Raw genomic sequence first — 20,050 nt, forward strand, 5'->3', positions numbered from 1 at the left:
TGTCACTCCAGCACACGCCCTTATTTTCCATGAATCTTAAAAGATTCCTGTTCACAGAGGTCTGATTTTCCCATTATGTGTTGAGATGAGATATGAGGTTATGGGGAAAGCTACTGGTGGGTCTGTGGGTTGGTGAGTCGAGTTGGTTTCCTGAGCAAAGTTGGGAAAATGTGGTGATAAAAATTTGTCAACCTCTGGGGGAGGCTGCGTTCAGGGTCACTGCTAAATCGGTGTGCCGCGGGCAAGAGGCCAGCCCATAATTCCAGCACAGACGAGCAGAGAGCTGACCTCAGTACAGCTGAGGCCAAGCCACACTGATTTCTGCCCACCTGCAGAATCATCAGTGGGATAACAATGAAGGCGAGGGGACGGACAAGGGGTCTGTCTCTGTCTTCTTTCCCTTTCTCCTCAGCCCATCTATAGAGACACCTGAACGTCCTTGCACGCTGACCATCTCTGCTTTTCTTTCCTGGAAAGAATACAGCTGTTCACATAACGCTGTGCTGCTTTTCAAGCAGCAAATACAATTTTTCAAGGCGTCCTCACAAATAGTTAGTCTATCACAGGAATAACTCAATAAATACCTAAAATGACAAGAATTGCACTCTTCCAGTTGCCATGCATTTCCATCCACATATTGATTTTCTATTATATTAAAATGTTGCATCAACACGAAATCACATTAATACATTTACCTATTGTGAGTCATGGCTCATTCAGCTGATAAATATGTAAATTAAAATGCTTTATAGTTGATAGCCAACATTAATCTCATTTGGATGTCTTAAACCAAATTAAATGAGAAAGTCGAGCACGTAAAGCAGTTTGGAAAGTGTGCCGTGAATTAATCTCTGAATTAAAAAGGAAATGAGCAGGGGACAGAACTTGCTTTTTTTTTTATTACAAATGTTAATGAAAAATGTTATTGACTTGAACAAATGGAGGATACACCTGGAAATGTATATTAAAAGCCCTTTCCAATTTCTCTCTCTGTGTAGTTTGCAATTATAGTTATTTCAGCAATAGTGGGGGAATTAATTTTGCGTGCAGACTGATAATGTTAGCAGTGTAAAAAGAATGGATATTGTGTTGGATAGGGGGTCTCTGGGTATTTACAAGGAGTGGAGAGAGCAAAGCTTTATTTAATTGAAAGAATTAATCAATAACGGCTATAGCGCTTTGTCAGAGAAGGCCTTGCGAAATGAGCAAGTAATTTACTGTGGACAATCTGCGGCCCAGTGGATAGCTGATTGAAGGCACGTATTCTGGGTGTGAGGACCATCAAGTGCAAGGAGATGCAGGTCGGACTCTTAAAAACTTAACAAATTACAAGGACATGGTTAGCATCAGTGCTGAGGAGTGTCACGAAAAATCTGTCAATACTTTCTCATCTCCCCAACAGAAACGCTGCACACTTCAAATGTCACTAGAATGTCTTTAAATCCATACTTAAGAATACATTGTGTTCCATTCGTACGCAGACGTGAACAGTAAATCATCAATCTTCTACTATATTGTTTATGAAGCTTTTAAAAAGTTGGGAGTCTGATTTTTTTCCCTTTTTTTATATGGAAGTTTGCATAAAAATCTTTCTGTCTGTAAGAAAAGCTCTTTGACTGTAGGGACACATGCAGAATTTGTTTTTCCTCACTACTTACATCTCATGCTCCACTTTTTCATTGCTGCTGGATGTTGGTAAATGTTTTCTCAGATCTATGCATCATTACTCTCACGCCATCACTGAGATCCTTTTAAAAAAAAAAGAAGAAGAAAGAAATAGTCTTTAAGGTAAATTAGTCTCCCTGCACACTGGCAGCCGTCCCAATATGTAAATTCATGTGCTAATTCACAACATGATTTCATTTCAACTTCCAAGCAAATGAGATTTTAATTGAAAATGAGATCTTCCATAGTCTCTCACTGGAGATGTGCGACAGGGGAATGATACTTCTCACAGATTGTTTTAAGAGACAAGGAGAGTTTTTTTTCCTCCTTCCAAGCCATTTACAGCAAGATTGTATGTTTTCTGAGCCTGGCGTTCCCCCACAACCTGCAGGTTAGTGAAAATGCATTGTGAAATTAACATTGTGCCTCAGCTTGGTCCGTATGAAGAGGCAGCCTATTAACATTTCTGTATTTTCATTATGTTAATGGTCTTAGCACATGCCCACAGATTGCCACCAGTGGTGCAGTAATTTTGTCTCGCTGATCATAAAGTGTCCGAGTGGGTCATTTTGATTATGACACGCTAATTACATATTGCCATCTATCTGTGTATCCTTCCCCCAAACTCAGAGCGACCTACAGTCTTTAATGGTGAGCTTTTATGAGTTGGAGGGAAGAAAATGGCAGGAAAAGATCTCTGCCTATGTTCCTGACGGCTATGTTGCATGCATGCTTCACTGCTTCCCTTTAAACTTCCTAAATTGTGTTTCACAATAAATAGATGCCCAAGCCTTTAACTGCCAGTATTAGATTAGACACCATTAGATGTAATAGAAAATTCTCTCCCTGTAATATTTTCATAAGAGTTTGAGGCATTTGATTAATCTGACCACATTTTATTGCATTAATGATTTTTTTTTCCCTTTTCGCTCTGCTGTAAAGACATTGTATACTGGCTAATGCTGTTTTCTCTCTCCCCTCTCTGCTCGCTCTCATTCATCCTCAGCCGTTATTGCAATGCATTGTTGATGAGGTGAGTCGGCGTCTTATGTGCTTTCACTCCTAAAGTCATTCCTAATGGAGTGGAAACCTTATATTTTGTTTCCTAATGAAGCACAGGAGTGGCAGACAGCTCCGCTTGGGCTGTCCTACGGCTGCCTGCAGGTTGAAGCCACCGGCCCGAGCCGAGCTGCTCTGAGGGAACCAGCAGGGGATGTTGTGCCGGGGCAGCAGACAGCTTAGACATGAACTTATGCATGGGCCGGAGTCAATCTGTGGACAAATCTAAAAAAGAAACCCTTTAAAAAATTGGGTAGTGGAAGTCGGATTCAGACCTGTTACTTAAATAGTGATAATAGTCATATATTTTAAATTACTTGAATACAATCTGAAAATATATTCAGCAAAATGTTGTTTTAAGTATAAAACCTATTATCGAAAACTACAGTCTTGTATATGGCATAATTTAATGTTATATGCTAGTTTGAGGGACTTTAAACTGTAACTGCAGAAAATGTAATAAACTCATCATAGTTTGTGCATGTAAAAATATACAGGAATAGCTTGACAATTTGGAAAATACACACATTCACTTGACGGTGCAGCAGCTAAAGCTCAGTCTGGAAATATGGGGAAACAGCCGTGTTTTGTCTAAATGTTACGAAATCCACCAAACAGCTCCTCAGAGGCTCACTAACATGTTGTAGCGTATCATGTATATTTAACATATTGAGATATTTATTGTATATAAGAGATAGTATATTTATTAATATACTGTATTTTTATATATTTTTAGACAACCATTAATCTCTCACATGCGCATTACCCCAAGTGCGATGATGCAGCTCAAATTGTCTTGTCTTATTATTGTATTTTCTTATGTTTGTGTCTCATAGGTTTTTCGTTTAATATTTGCACTTTAAATTAGTACGATTTGTACTCTTTTTTTATTGTTGACTCTTATGTGTGAAGGCATCTGTGGTTTGCTACTGGTTTCCTTGTACTCTTTGTAATGTCAGTAAAGGAATCAGTCGATCTATGTCAAGTGTTACACAACAAAACTTATTTTTATGATTGCTTTCATTGTGGTCCTCAATGTAAAAAAGCACTGCACTGATGCAGGACGTCTATACATTATGCTACCATCAACTCAAAATGTTAAAGCCAACAATAGAAAAAGAACTCCAAGTCATTAGCATACTTTGTATATATAAGAATTACATACAAATCATCTGATAAAATTAGTTCACACTTTTGCACAATTTAGCCTTTTTTCTAAAACTGTGGAGATTTCTTGTTTTTAATATACAGTCTTCCATTTACTAATTTAAGCTAACAAGCTCCTGGCTGTAGCTTCATATTTCATATGAGTGCTGTTTGAATCTTCTCATCTAATTCATCAAGGAAACAAACAAAGACATTTTACAAAATGTCAAACTATTCCTCCATATGCAAAGTAACAAAGTAGCTGTCGCACCAAAATAGTGGAGTAAAAGGTTTAAATATTCCCCTCTGAAATGAAGAGGAGCAGAAGTAGCATAAAATGACTTGTAATGTACTGAGGTAAATACAGCTATGTCTAAATTATTCTTAAGTACATTACTTGAGTAGCTGTACCACAGAAAAACTTGATCAAACTGTAAAAAGTGGCTTTGTGGCTGTAACCACTGTTCCGCTGTAACTCTATCACAGTATTAAAGCATTATATTCTCACTTTAATGAAAAGCTTTTAATCAGAGAATTTGAAGATGTGATGGCCCCATTCGCTGCTTAAAGCTCCATTTAACCAGAAGCCGAAGAAATCGGTCTGTGCTCCGAGAGTCCGTGGAAAACTATCTGAGCTATTCTGAGCCGAGGTTTCACAGCAAGGTCACTTTTAAAACAAAATGTCTCCTCCGCCATATCTAGGTCACGGCACATTCTGCTACTTTCTCAGAAACTTCCTCCCTTCCTTCCCTCTCTCCTTCCTGCCACAGCTTATAATTAAACACACACAATTATCCCAAATTTAATGGGATTTCAGTACCAGGCTTTTATTTAAGAGGTAATGAATAATATTTTAATTGCATATGTAACTGTGAGATCGAAATGTTCTTCTCTCATCACTTGTAATTACTACGCCACAGTTTTCTACAGCGCTATTCTGAGAATGCGATCAATAGCTGAGGAGTGTGTTATTTTTCTTCTGTGTTTTTAAGGTTAGTGTGTAACAGTTACTAATTGTGAAATGATCCAGCGGGGAGAAGACAAGGCATAAGCACACTTAAAACACATGGGCAGTGTCCTATTGTTTATTGATGTCTGTAATTAATGATATAATGCATGTCACTGAAGTAGTTTGACCCCTGAACCGATCATTATTCAGAGTGTAGAGGCATCAATCAAACTGTGCTTTTCTCACACCTATTTTTGCACACCCCCTCAGGGACAGATGGAGCACCCACTGTATCCTCATTTGTATTCAGCTGACCAAGGCCTTGGCATGAATGATTTAGACGTCTGTATAAGACATAGAGTGTGTGAGCGGAAGTAATAAGAGCTTTTACAAGCTGCTGTTGAAGTTCATAAAGACGACAGCTCCTGCTGCACTGCCTCAAACTCCCAAAAAGAGTCATTTTCTTTATATGAGTTTGGTGTATTTACTGGTCTTTTTTTCTCTGTTCCACTTCAGATAGGACGTGTATTTACTCGTCTTTGGGAGATGTAGCTTCTCTATCCAGTAACGACAGGCTCAGTATTATTCACCCTCTCCACATCATGATCATCATATGAATGTCTGCTTTTGGATGGAGTGCCAGCCTGATTGTTTGGGCTATCTGGAAGGAGCGCCATGCATCGCTGCCCAGCCTGGGGTTCAGAGGTGGGATTTGTGTGTGTGGGTGTGTGTGTGTGTGGGTGTGTGTGTGGGTGTGTGTAGGTGGTGTTGATGTCCCATTCGAGCAAGCAACATCCCGGGCTCTCCTCAGGACGGGCGTATTAGAATAAGCCATTCCATTGTTAATTTAAATGGCTTAATACATCACTCTAAGGTAACAGAGTGATGTGAGGAGCAGAGGGAAAGAGTATGAGAGAGAGAGTGGGGGGGAGAGGGATGCCAAGGGGTGTTTCTTTAATATCAAATGAAATTGAATCCTGCGTTACCTCACTTGTGCCGTTTCTCAAGCAGCTCCCAGGCTATTAATGGAAAGCTGTAACAGGATTGGTTCGTTCTTTCGGTTCTTTAATTTCACCACAGCTCCCAGATGTTAGGTCTTTGTCTCATTGCTGATCCCTGGCTGATCTATGGTGTTGTCTTTATCCTGCCCCAAGTCCATTGTGGCTATGTGTTGTGTTATTGGGTCAGGTGAATCTATCAAGGACGGAGAGTTGGACAGTTCACACACCAGGGGGATAATTACGGGGTGATTGGTGTCCTCACGCTCGCTGCTCTCACTATCTTTGTCTCCTCTCTGTTAGCTTCGCCCTTACATACACTCACACAGCAGTCGCAGCACTGGAGGCCGACCAAATAGGCGACTCAGTCCTGGGATCCCAGCCCTTTTACCTGTCCCAGTCTCCAGGGCCCTGTTTTGAACAGCTGTGTTTGTTTGATAGAAAATATGTGCATCAGTGTTTACAGATGTTTGTGGATTTATTTACACCAGATGTTCGAGTGGAACACAGGAGACTTTAGACTTTAATTCTCCGCCACCATCACCTCATCTAATGCTATTATTAACTTAACCTCCTCCCATAGATAATTCATCACAGTTTCCTTCCAATCTCACATTTTTTCTGTCTAACTCAATCCTCACATCTGCATGTCCTTTCTGGGTCATAATGACTCTCACAAGCTGATGCTCCAGTTCACATAGAGCGAACACATAGTTGAATTAATTACTTTGTAAAACCAGGTCCAGTTTTCAACCTGAAAAGTATAGTTTGACATTTTGGGAAATGCCTGCATTTACTTTCTTGCTGAGATTTAGCTGAGAGGAGTGATACCACTGTCATGTCTGTCCTTCAACTACAAAGCTGTTTAGCTTATTAATTTAGTTTGTCTTAGCTTAGCATAAATACTAGACAGAGGGAAACAACTAGCCTTTCCAAAAACTGTTCAATATTATATCTGGGGCATTTGTCCTTTTAATTTGTAAAATGTTTGCTTTTTGACTTTGCCCTCATAAAAATCACAACGCATCTTTGTATTTCTTCAGAGAACAAACAAGGTCGCCAACAAAAGTCCGCCACCACCTGCAAGACCAAACTCACGAGTGATGAAGAGAGCCAAAGGTAGGCTTGATTTCAATGCAGCCAATTTAACAAATTGAGAAACACATGGCCCTGAAAATTAAATAAAAGGTACAGCTAAAGAATAACACAGGGTCACATTTGACTAGAGCAGAGTGGGAGAGGTGGGACACCAGTCTATCAAAGGGCTCACATTCACACTTATGGACATTACAGTTACCACTCAACCTAACATGTCTGTGGAGCTGAGTACACATGGCGGGAAACATGCAAACTCAAAATACAATTACAAATAGAAAGGCCCAGATGAAAGCTTCTATAGTTCACCATGCAGGTATGAGAGTGGTATCAATCTTTTCATGCAAGTCTTGTCAAGACAATGGAACATTTTTACTTTTATACACGCTGGATGCACCTCGTATTTCTGGGGATGTTGTGTGTCTTTAAGTTTATAACTTTTAAAGTGTAATTTTTTTTCCTCTTATTGGAAGAGGAGGTATTTGTTTGTTTGCCCCAGTCCCTGGTGCTGACAAGTATGTCACCCACACTCTCACCTGCATGTGATCTTGATGGAAATCTCTGGTTCTGTCTACGCACACACACACACACACACACACACACACACACACACACACACACACACACACACACACACACACACACACACAGTCTGAGCTATTTACACCTCCTGACTTTGAAAGCTGTCAGCAGGGCAACAACAGACTGTTTCAGTACTCTGGACAGTTCCTCCACAGAGATCTGCAGAGTGTTCAAACCGGAGGCTCTCGTCTCGCCCCAAAGTCTGACTGGAGACAAGACAGTCCAACACTGAGACTTCCCACTTACAGAGAGGTGTGTGTGTGTGTGTGTGTGTGTGTGTGTGTGTGTGTGTGTGTGTGTGTGTGTGTGTGTGTGTGTGTGTGTGTGTGTGTGTGTGTGTGTGTGTGTGTGTGTGTGTGTGTGCGTGCGCAAGATGAGGCCACAGTCCCCCAGCCCTTCCCCCACACACGCATATCATCCACCCAGAGCCATTCTATCTGTATGGAAATTTGGGCTCCACAGCTGGAATCCCACAAAGCACTGTCATCTACTAATAGTTATTATCTCTTTGGCCTGCTCCCTCACGAAAACCCTGCAATACAAGCACATCGCATCTTTATGGTAATGCCCTACAATACAGCCCTAGGCTATGGTGCATAGACCTTTGTTATCATTACGATAATTCCCATTCTCACTTGACTCCTCATTACACCATTGAAACTGCTCGAGGTTGGATGTAGACAAATTCCTGCATCTTTTCTTTATTACACTGTAGCGTACAGTGTTGATACACAAAACTTAAACTCCCTCAATGCTCTAAACACAGTGAGTCAGTAGCTGTAATGACAATTAAGTGTAAGAGTTGTCATCATGAAATAGCATAGGCCTGTGTTTTGTCCTTATTTGTGGAAGATAGGGCTAAAAAAAGAAGTCTGTATCATCATGTTGACTTTTAGTGTATAATGACATCACGACAATATACAGTGTAGTTTTACTAAACTGTTTTGTCCTAATTTTATTATTTCAAGCAAATCTAATGAAATACAAACGAAATGAGATGATGTTGGACTTTAACATCTTATGTTGCCGATATAAGTTAACTTGGAATTTCACAAAACTGTGGCTTTTATTTCAGAATTGTGAAATTGGATTATCTGTAATCTGTAATTTTTGTATAAACATTAGAAAAATATGATTTTTGTTAAGTCAGTTAGTGTAGCACATTGAATGCAAAAATTCAATTCAATAAAATTCAATTGTATGTTTTGTTTTAAGACTGAGAAACAATAAGCTGCCCTCAGACAATCAGGGTGTTGAACTATCCTCTCACATTTGTATAATATTGGTCACGCTTTACTCTTTTCTTTCGGTATATTTTCAGTTTTTATGTTGAATTTCTATCCTTTCCATTTCTTTTGTTCCAATCCTTTTGCTTCAAGCACAACTTTACCACATTGCATTTAACTACACATTTATATCTGTATGTGACAGATAAAGGTTTGCCTGCTTCATGTAAAAATTCATCAGCCTCTTCTCTAAAGTGTCCACAGTGGAGAAAAAAGGGGTAAATATGCCTGTGGTTTTCTAGTCACGTTCTCTGACAATTGAATCAACAGAAGAGCAGGTGATTTACTACACGTTTCTGTCATCATGAGTTTTGGGTCAGCTCTATGTAAGGAGGAAAGTGCACAGAGTGAGAGAGAGAGACATGGACCTTGCCATGGCTGCTCGTGTCCTTGCGTCTCTCCATGAATGCCCTCACAAGGCCCCTGGATCGCACAAAAAAGTAATTGCGGAGTGATTGGCACAGCTTGTCCCGTGCAGCCTGTGTCCCCCACACTTGAAGGCTCTCCTCGGAGCACCTTCATTGTCACACAGCCTTTTAGCACCTTTGTTCCTCCCTTCCCGCAGGACCTCACAGCTCACCATTGGCAGATGAGTCCCTGTCTGTGACAAAAGGGTCCCTGCGCTCAGCCTCATTTGATGCAGTGATGAACTCCCCCAACTCACCCTCCTCACCCCCACCCCACTCACACACACACACATTGCAAACCACCTCCTGCGAGAAGAAATGTTCCGTTTAGCGGTGGAGGATGTGGGGGTCAGGACCCAGGGGTGGGCTTTTAGGAGACAAATAAACATCAGAGGAGGAGAGGAGTGATGTCTTGTTTACACATTAGCAACCATTTAGCAAGTCTCAGTGTTTTCACTGTGTCTCTCCGGTGGCCTCTCAAACAACTGATCTTCCTCTTTTGTTGTCCCTGCAGTTGAGGATCCATTCAGGATTGACGCTGTGGTCAGAGGTGAATGATCTGAACAGTCGAAGTTATCTTGATTTGCGTTGTTAAAACTGGCAATAAATCATGAAGTAACTAATAAATGAAAGTGATTCACCCACTCATAAAGAGCAAATACTAGAAATAGCAGGGTAATTAGCTCTTTTCCAGCTCTTTTCTCATCAAACACTCATTTTGCACTCATCCACTGTTCCATTTTGTGATTCCCAGTCAGGCAAACACACACATACACACATACACACACACACACACACTCACTCACACTCACTCACACAAACTGCATGTTTCTCAAACCATCTAATGAGGTGATGACCAACCACTTGTTATAATTGCTTCAGTCTCCTTTTAATTTTCAAGCTTATTAATCATATGTAGAGTTATTTAAGAATGCATAAATTAATCTTAGATTAAAAAGCCTATCAAAGCCTCAAAACAATTAAAGAGTAAGGTAAGATTTCCCCTGGGCTGGCACTTTTATTTTAATAGAGTGTTCAGGTGATTATCATACTTTGATGCAGCACTGTGATTAATGCAGACACACTTTTAAATGAGCCGTTCTCTCTGGCACAAAAAGGTAGAATTTGTATGAGCCTGGTAATGACCTCACTGACTTTTTTGACTACTTTTCCTATTTTCTTGAAACACACACTCGACACACTTCACTTCGTACAGTGAGCGAGTTTGAAAATACTGGTTTCATATAAATCTGCAGTAGTGTTGGGTTGTGTTTAAGATAATGTTAAAGCTTTATTGAGTTTTTGTAGAACAGTTGAACGTTTCAATTTATTTTATTTCAGGTGGGATTGTACACAGTGGAAATAAAATGTATGTATCTGATAGTAATAATGATTTTTAATTTAGAGGGTTGTGTTGGTGACAGCCCAGGTTTAACAGGCCATACCCAATCAATAATCAATGGATTGGCAGTTGGAGGAGATTGCTGTGTAATTTGAATTTTGTAGCTCTGTGGATTTTAGGAGAAGCTTCGAGTTGGAACAATCTCTGTTCACTGTCACAGGCTTTTTCTCTCCAATAGATTTATTTTTTTAAACTTCATATTTTTTTGGCATTGATCTCATCTATTATAGATGAGTGACTTTAATCCTAGATCCAAAAAAACCGATTATCATTATGGGAGAGAATTAAATCGAAGAAAATGACAAATTTAGATGAGTCTTATGTTTTATCTCATTTAATATTATCATGTATTTCGATTGCATTATATTGTTTTCACTTAATTTTTATTAATATTGATGTTTTGGGGTTTTTTGGTTTAAGTACTGTTGTTTTTTTACCTGCGTTTTAAATAAATCTGACATGAGTTAAAGAAGCATTTTAATTTACATTTAAACAATAATCTAAGACATAGATATATTTTTTGGCATTTGGCAGCTGTTCAAAAAAAGGATTGACAGTTTTTTGAAGACCAAACGTTGAAATTGGTCGCCAAATATGGCATTTATTCTGCATATATTCTAATCAACAATGCATCATAATAATTATATAGTAATATCACTTATTATTATTATTACTATGCAAAAATAATAATTAAAGCCAAACTGTCGTTACTGCTGCCCAGCTCAGTCCCTGTGGAGTCCATAGGCGCGTGTCCTGTTTCCTTCATCAATATTGCATCAGTGCTGCGCGCCGCGCATGTGCCACATGCACGGAAATGATTAACCCAAAACCTTTATTGACTGGGAATAAAGTTGAATGGCCGTCAGTTGTGGCGCATGCACGGACGTGCGTGTTGTCCCTGTGTTTGCTCTCTGTCTCACAGCTCTGAGGGGAACTGAAGTGCACATCACACACAGTGACCTTTGGAGCCGCTGGTTATTGTCGAGACGCGTGTAGGCGAGGTTGTAGCTTGTAAACGGCGAATCCGTGGGAACCCAGCACATGACGCACGCCTGCGCTCCCTCACTCCGTCCACTCGCACAACAATGAGTCTGTGGGTCCCTGCTGTGTTTTTTATTTTTAGTGGAAAGACAAATCCCACTGCAGCCTCATCCATTCACACTGTCATTTTTTAAACAGGAAAGTGCAAAAGAATAAATTAAACGCATTATGGTCCGGTCCATACAATAAGCTATAATGAGTAGTGACAGACTGATGTGGATGTTTTCTTTTCTTTTTTATGTAGAATGTGTTTCAACATATGGTGCGTAAAGCTTGTATTAAATAAATGTTTAGCTGTTTTCTATTAATCATTTCACTTTCTCCAGCATCGTATCCGCATGTGTGCACCTGCAGGCTGCCACAACACCAAACACTCCAACCATCTCCATTGGTCATGAATCCATAATGCAGACTGCCTGTGTCAGTGGGAGTGCCTTGCCATAAGTTTTCGCCGTCACTTGATTGCTGTCTATGTCGTAGAGGGGGCTGTACTACAGTCTGCAGGCCATGTGGCCACTGCTGCTGCTGCTGCTACACGCACCATCCGCACACACCGACAGCGGAGCAGAGAGAGACAGAGGAGGGCAGTGAGCAGGGAGGAGGCGGTGCTGCGCGGACAACTGCGTCCCATTCCTAAAGCAAACATCTTCCTCCACATCATCCAGGCACCACATTTCTCCCCAGCGCTGACATTCAGCTGATCACAGCGTTGTGGTGGAACGACGGAGGGGAGCTGCGCAAACACTGAAGGTGAGTTTTAGAGACTGAAGCAGAGAGTATTCAAGCTGCGTCTCAGTCTGTTTCAGGCTGTTCTATCAGGTGCCATGACTCCAATCTGTCTATTACAACGGGTTTTACGCACGATCTAATGCAATAATGAATGTATCCAGAACTTAACCTGCAGATATATGTGTGTGTCAACAATTGCAAAGTTACAGCCAAATAAAATAAAGTCGAGTTTTAAGTGCACATTAACATTAACCTTTGCTATGGCTCAATACCGATCTGCTTTAAACGTCTCTTAAATACTGGACTTATGTAAAACGCTGGCCTGCAACTTACTCGTCCCGTTTCTGTGTTTACATTTTTAAATAGCCACTATAATAAATACGTTAAAGTGTGTTTTGAACAATTTGCCTATTATAAAGTTTTGCTTGAGGCTGGTTTGAATTTGTCAAAAACTCACATGTCCACGTCAAACGTCGTCTCTACAGCCTCCAGGCCTCCCAGCATGGACTCCATACCTGCGGGGCGAGACTCCACCTCCCCGCCCAGCTCCAAACAAGAACTCTCCTACCCGAGCACCAACAACCTGAAGCCCAACCAGGTCGGGCAGACGGTGCTGTACGGAATACCCATCGTGTCTTTGGTGATAGACGGCCAGGAGAGACTTTGCCTCGCCCAGATATCCAACACCCTGCTGAAAAATTACAGCTACAACGAGATCCACAACCGGCGAGTGGCGCTGGGCATCACCTGCGTCCAGTGCACCCCTGTCCAGCTGGAGATCCTGCGCAGGGCCGGGGCCATGCCTATCTCCTCCAGGCGCTGCGGGATGATCACTAAACGAGAGGCGGAGAGACTTTGTAAGTCGTTTCTCGGGGCTCACGCGCCTCCTAAACTTCCAGAAAATTTTGCTTTCGACGTGTCCCACGAGTGCGCCTGGGGGAGCCGAGGCAGCTTCATCCCGGCCAGATACAACAGTTCCAGGGCCAAGTGCATCAAGTGCACCTATTGCAACATGTATTTCTCCCCAAATAAATTCATATTTCACTCGCACCGCACGCCGGAGTCCAAGTACACGCAGCCAGATGCTGCAAATTTCAACTCATGGAGGCGACATCTGAAATTAACAGATAAAAGCAGCCAGACAGACGTACTGCACGCATGGGAAGATGTGAAGGCCATGTTCAACGGGGGCAGTCGGAAGAGGACGCTGCCAGGCAGTGGGTCCGATTCCAGAGGCCCATTAAAATCACAAGGACCGAACCGTCCCCGAGAGTCACCCGAGATCCCTGCAAAAATCATCAGCTGCGAGGACAACCGCGGCGGCATGACGAGCGCACGCAGCTACCCGGTCATCCCGGTGCCCAATAAAGGGTTTGGGATGCTGCAAAAAATCCCACCACCGCTCTTCCCTCATCCATACGGGTTCCCAGCTTTCGGCCTGTGCCAGAAGAAAGACGACAGCATCATGGGAGAGCAGAGCAAGCCGGGCCTGCCGGGCGTCCTGTGGCCTGCTACCAAGGACAGCGCCTATCACTCCTTCCCCATGTTCTGGCCTACGGCGGGCGCGCTGCCGATACCCCCGTACCCCCAGACCCAACACAAGCCCGCGCCAGAGCTGCTTTGTCCGCCCCGACAGACTGACATGGACATATCCGAGCACAGTGACCGGAGCACCAACACGTCCAAAGACAGCATGGTGGAGAACGACCGGTGCTCCAGCACGCAGTCCGCGCGTAACGAAGACGACAAATCCGGGGACGAGGCGAGGCCGCTGGAGGGGATGACGCTTGTGCCCCGGAAAATCAGCTACGTGTCCGCGTTCAGGCCCGTCATTAAGGACGCTGACTGCATCGCTAAGCTGTACGGCAGCAGGGCCGTTTACAACAACGGCTGTCGCACCGGCTATCTGTCGCCCGATTTTTTAAGCGAGAGCTCCAGCTACCGCTCCGTGTCCCCCTGCGTGGACAGCGAGGGCGAGCCGGACGTGGACGTGGAGACGAACAAAACACCTGACGAGGAGGAGGAGGAGGACGAGGGGGACTCCCGGCCTCCGTCCTCGGTGTGTCCTCGGACTCCTCCCGGCTTGGCACACAGTGTCTCGCCTAAGGAGTCGGAGTGTAAGGGCCTGCAGGAGAGCAGGGTGTTTGACTCCCAGAAAATGAGCGTCCACGTGGCCCAGTCCTCTGACAGAGACGTGCACAGCAAGCAGCTTTCAGAGAGCCACATAACGGCGTCTTTCACTGAAGTGAGTGACTTCAAACTGAGGAACACTAAACTGTAACACTTCACTTTTAAGTTTCCATCCAGTGGGTTTGTTTTCCTATAGCTTGTGTGCATCTTTACGCACATGAACATCTTTGTGTCCTTATGGATGCTTGTGTGTCTTTCATGTTAAAACAGTGTAACCGCAGCATGTGCACAACATCCAGAAAAAAACGCATAAATCATCATTTAAATAAAAATGTATTGCCTTCAAATTAGACTATATTTTTAATGATCAATTATAGATGTTGTTTAAATTAATTATGATCATCTAACCAAGCGTATTGTAATTTTACGAGCTGAAAGAAGTGGTGATTGTTTCTCCTGTAGGTTTTCACACCGGAGAGAGCTGAGCTGCAACAAAGGAGCAGTCCGTATCAGTTCAGAGCTGCCAGTTACCAGAGTGGAGCACTTCCAACTAATGGTTAGACGTGTTTTTATTCTGCGTTTGCAAATAATAATAATAAATCTTTTTAAAAATCGGGGGGTAAAAATGGGGCAAACATCACATCGATTTATTTTCTCCTGTAAGATGAGGGTGCGAGTAAAGAGGAGCCGTCTTCCACAGTGGAGGAGATCGAAACGAAATCTTTTCATGAACAAAGCAGCGAGGAGAACCAGCGGGAGCCCGAAGACGGTAAGTTCCACTGAGGTCAGAGAGAAAAGAAGCTTTATTCCGTTTTTATAAAATCTGTTTAAAAAACACAGAGGCGAGAAATATAATTTATCTTCTGTGTATTCAGGCGAGGACGCGCCAGTCAGAGCTGTGCCAACACAAAGAGATCTAGAAAGTCTGGCTAAAGGTAAGACAGTGACTAAAAGAATGAATGCAAAGAAAACAAGGTCTTAAAATACAATTGTCTTTATTATTAGAAGTATTAGTATTATACCATTGGATGATTAGAATTCACACTAATTTACACTTTACCTATTTGATTTCATACAAAAACAACAATAGTTTTAAGAGGAATTAAAATGAGTTTTAAAATTATTATATTTTCTAATTTCCACCACTTCCTCCTCCATTGCTCATCTCCTTCCAATTTTAAGTTCCTAAGGCAAAACACTTTCAAATTCCACATTTATTTCTGACTTTGGTTGCATGTGCAATTAAGTGTCACTTGCAAAACTTCCCATTTTCCTGAAGAATTTAAACTAAATATGACAATTCATCAATTCATTTTTTCACCTTGAGGCAGATTCTGTTGTGTCCCCAAAAATATAGAAGTGGAGGTTCATTTATTTTACTGCAGGCCCATAAGACCTGCTCTGAATTGTCAGTGTAAATGATGATGATGTCCTCTTCCCTGTCATTAAAAACTGAAAACCGCTCTAGAAGGACACACACTACTTCTGTACCTTTGCTCCTCAAACAGTTTGTATTTGTGTCTGCTTTTTAGATGAACTCCAGAAGCAGCTGTTAGAGCAGGTTGAGATGAGGAAAAGACTGGAACGAGAATTTCAGAACTTGAAAGGTAAGCCAGATTCTGCAACAGTGCCTTTTCCACCACTCTGGCTATTATCACTGTGAAAGTGATGTCATAAATAGAGACTCTAAAGTCTTACAATTCAAAGTTAAGTGCTTCTGTCGTGTTCGTGATCCAGGCCTTGCCATGACCGGATGCACCTCAGCAGTGCCATGCATGAGCTCTCTCTGCAAAGCAAAAAAATCAGTTAAAGGGCGTCATTCCTCAAAAAAAAAAATACTAAGTGGTTCAGGGACACACTCCCTTAATAGAATGTGTTAACAAAACCCATTTACACACAGATTTGAGAGGATTGTTATTTTAATCTTAAATCCAAACATTCTCACACATGGTTTGAAAATAACACTGGGGAAGAAAGTTGAGACGCAGATATTTTGGGGCTCAGTTGAATTTAGAAACATTGATACAGTGAATACAAATAACTGTTAATATACTGTGGTTGTACATAGAGGGAATTTTTTCATCTTAAATGTCAAAATGTTGAAAGAATTGATCTTAAGCTGTTTTGAATTTTAACACAAGGGAAATGTTACAGATAATATCAGTTTTCAGAACATCTTATATATATATGACACACTTGAAACTCCAAACTGGTGCCTTAGCAACTGACTAAATAGATCAGCTCTTCACACTCTGATTGGGTAGACAGCTTTTTGACAAAGGTAAATTAACATGTAAAATGGATATTAAAAGTAATCAGTGATAATAAAAAAAAATATATAATATTAAAAGAAATAAAAAGCATATCCCTAACAGCTCTAGTTGGTACAATTTTATTTAACTTTACAAAACTGCAAATCTCCAGAAAGAGGAAAAACAATAGACTTGTTGATTTTAAATGTTTACATCACTGAAGTTCAGCACACACACTAAATGATCTTTGTGGGTGTTGAGTCCAAGTCAACACTATACTCCACAGACCAGTGTGTGATAACAGCGACTGGAGACTGAAGATGCAGCAAAAAGATCTCGTTCATGTATTCTTCATATATTACTGTTGTTTAAAATCATGTTCATCTCACATGATCAAGACTATGCATGTTGAAGGACTTTAAATTAATTCCGAATGATACAGTGATAAATTGTGCACATTGTTTATTTCTCTATAAACAAACTATAGCAAAAAAACATTTAACACTTCCAGCTTTTTCAGTTGTATTCTGGGGTTTTATGTATTATTGTCTAATTTCTTTTTAACAATGTACCAGACTCAAATCCATAAATGTATTTTCTGTACATTCATTGGTGATATATGGATCCAACTATTGTGACAAAAGCAGTTGACTCACAAAATAGTGTGACTGGTGCTCCATCTATAGCGTTGGTTTTACTAGAATTATTCTATATTTTTACTGTTTAGATCTGGTCTAATCTCGATCTGCAAACAAGACCAAATTAAAATAGTGACAAAGTCCTAAATTTACAAGTTAAAAAAAACCTGTGTGGACTTAATGATATACTTTATGATTTTATAGCTTTTACTTACACTTGATTGCTCATTTCAATAATGTTTTCTCAACAATAAATGAAGTATAGATAAATTACAGGTATTTTTTTCTTTTTTAATTAAAAACTCTGAGTCCTATCTCCACTATAAAGCTCTCATTGAAATATTTTCACACCATGGTCCATGTTGAGGAGGCCTTGGGTTTTGGTTGGTTTGTATCTTTAGCTTGAGAACAGCGCCCTGTGCAGGCGAGTGAGTCTGCGAGTGGGATCTCTGTCTTCACGCTCTTAAACATAAAAGCTCAACCAATCTTCAAGGCTCCTTTAAATATTTATGACAAACTCACACATGGGCTTTATTTGTGTCGAGACTGGTTAACTCAACACGTTTCTTCTATGGAGTTCTGTTTGTATTGATGGTAGAACCTCACACTGACTGAAATGTGTGGCTCACATCTGTCCCTCAGATAACTTCCAGGATCAGATGAAGAGGGAGCTCTCCTACAGGGAGGAGATGGTTCAGCAGCTTCACATCGTCAGAGGTGAGACACATACAAGGAGCAGAGGGAGCGGACACATATACCTTCACTTTCTATATCGATTCACAGATTGAACCGCTGTGGCCCGTTTTACTGGCGTGATTGATGATTGACAGTTGAAAGAGCGTAAAATGGTCTTTGTTTGCGCGATGTCGTGGATCAGTTTGGGGTTTCTTGCGGAATTCACATGCACTTAAATATACTGTATATATTCTGTATTTTACTAGGGGGAAATCTTATTGAGATTCAATTCTCTTTTACAAGAGAGAATGAGTTTATGTTGGAAATCTTAATTGGGGATTTTCCTGCCTTTTACGCATAATCGTAGTGTTTTCCTCACATTTGCACAGGCACGTGACCTAATGGAATTTACAAAGAGACGGAACATTTTCCTATTAACACTTCACATTGATTATCAGTGCTCGGTGCCTCTCACGTGTCTTGGTTCAGCAGTGGCTCATGCTTGACACTTAAGTTGGACCAAGGAGGCACAAGTTGAACTTCTGTAATAATTGTTATCCATGTTACATTAAATACATCTATGGAGGTGGAATATAAACCAGGGTGCATGTAGATATTCCTGCAGTCAGAAGCCCCACAGACAGATTTAAAACGTCGTACACCTCCAGACTATAAACTCTAAAAGTTCGATCAAAACTTTCTCAATGTTTTGCGCACGGTCGTGAATCCGCTGATCGCATTACTGCTCTCATCAAACCTACACATACGCGTGCGTAAAGCGATTACCCAGCCTCCTTTACGCTATATAAAATGTCTATTATGTGTCGTTTTCGCGTGCACGTTGCACGTTTGATGGTTGTATCCCCTTCTTCATAGAAGCTCACGACGCTTTGCACCATTTCTCGTGTAAGATGTTGACTCCTCGCCACTGCAGCGGCTCCTGCTCCTTCAAGTCTCCTCTGCTGCCGCCCTGAACCACACCACTCCACGTTTGTATACCTGACCTGATGAGGACCAGAGAGGACACATCCTCCTCCCTCCAGCTCCTGTCCAACAGCAAACGAGGAGGAGGACACAACAACCACCAGAGACACTCAAGTCCAGAGAAGACTAACGTGTATTATTTCCCTGTAATATTGAAACATGTGTATCTACACTCCCAGCGTTCATGTAACCATAAAGATGACATTTGTTTTTCTTTCCTGGAATAATACAGTTGATATCTATTATTTGTGGCAAAGTGCAATGACAATGTATATGTACCTTGTAATAGTTCTAGGTTGTTCATTATTTATTTATTTATTTTGGTTTTCTGTTGTCAATAGCAGCTTGGATTAGCCCATCCATTGCTCCTGATCCTCACAGTATTGTGAATTAGCCTACCACTACTTTTTACTGTGTACTCCTCTGCAGGCCATCAGCTTGGTTGTTATGCACTTTAAAGAGTGAAATTTTAAAAAAAAATAAAAAAAGAGCCTGTGCATTGAAATTAGGCCTAAAACAAGTATATAGCGGTCAAACCATGCATCCTTTTTTTCTTTTTAACAAACACAGAAGTTAGTAGGCTAAATGAGTTCACCTGCAACCTTGTAAGTAGCCACATATTGTATTAAGAGTAGATTATTTGTTCATGTCATAGTTTTCATCTCTACTAAATAAATCATTTAATGAAAAGAAATGTGGATTATTCATCTGAGCAAATGTTTATTCGCAAAATGACAAACAGCAAAATATGAACATGTGGATCATATAACTCTTAATTTGACCCATAAAGGAAAAGCAAAGACTTAACTTTTTATCCCAACTTTTATGTGGTGGATTATCGACATTATCAATTATATCCAATCATATCAATTATGTAAAATAAATCAATTGAACTACCCAGTATTGAACCAGCTATTGTTCATCATTTGTGCTTGATTAGCCTTTAATTTTCTTCCAGTTGACTAATCAACAGTGGTGGAAGTTCTCTGTTCCTTTTTGGCAATATCACAAT

General features: G+C 41.0%; 1 protein-coding gene across 5 annotated transcripts in view; it reads left to right on the forward strand.

Moving 5' to 3' along the window:
- skor1b (SKI family transcriptional corepressor 1b) overlaps nt 1-19,733 on the forward strand; it is a 42,907-nt gene extending 23,174 nt beyond the window's left edge. For 2 of the 5 annotated variants that reach the window (XM_069527698.1, XM_069527699.1), the window contains exons 3-12: nt 5,336-5,524; nt 6,861-6,936; nt 11,957-12,380; nt 12,845-14,604; nt 14,952-15,045; nt 15,154-15,258; nt 15,365-15,424; nt 16,022-16,096; nt 18,022-18,096; nt 18,931-19,733. In XM_069527698.1, coding sequence (XP_069383799.1) covers nt 12,862-14,604; nt 14,952-15,045; nt 15,154-15,258; nt 15,365-15,424; nt 16,022-16,096; nt 18,022-18,096; nt 18,931-19,028 — 2,250 coding nt within the window. In that variant the 5' untranslated portion in view covers nt 5,336-5,524; nt 6,861-6,936; nt 11,957-12,380; nt 12,845-12,861 and the 3' untranslated portion in view covers nt 19,029-19,733. The remainder of the gene's footprint in view (nt 1-5,335; nt 5,525-6,860; nt 6,937-11,956; nt 12,381-12,844; nt 14,605-14,951; nt 15,046-15,153; nt 15,259-15,364; nt 15,425-16,021; nt 16,097-18,021; nt 18,097-18,930) is intronic. The other 3 variants (XM_069527702.1, XM_020079484.2, XM_069527701.1) reach the window with 3 other exon arrangements.
- The last annotated feature ends 317 nt before the right edge of the window (nt 19,734-20,050 follow it).

The sequence above is a fragment of the Paralichthys olivaceus genome, chromosome 7 (assembly GCF_024713975.1).
Source record: "Paralichthys olivaceus isolate ysfri-2021 chromosome 7, ASM2471397v2, whole genome shotgun sequence".
Lineage (NCBI taxonomy): Eukaryota > Metazoa > Chordata > Actinopteri > Pleuronectiformes > Paralichthyidae > Paralichthys > Paralichthys olivaceus.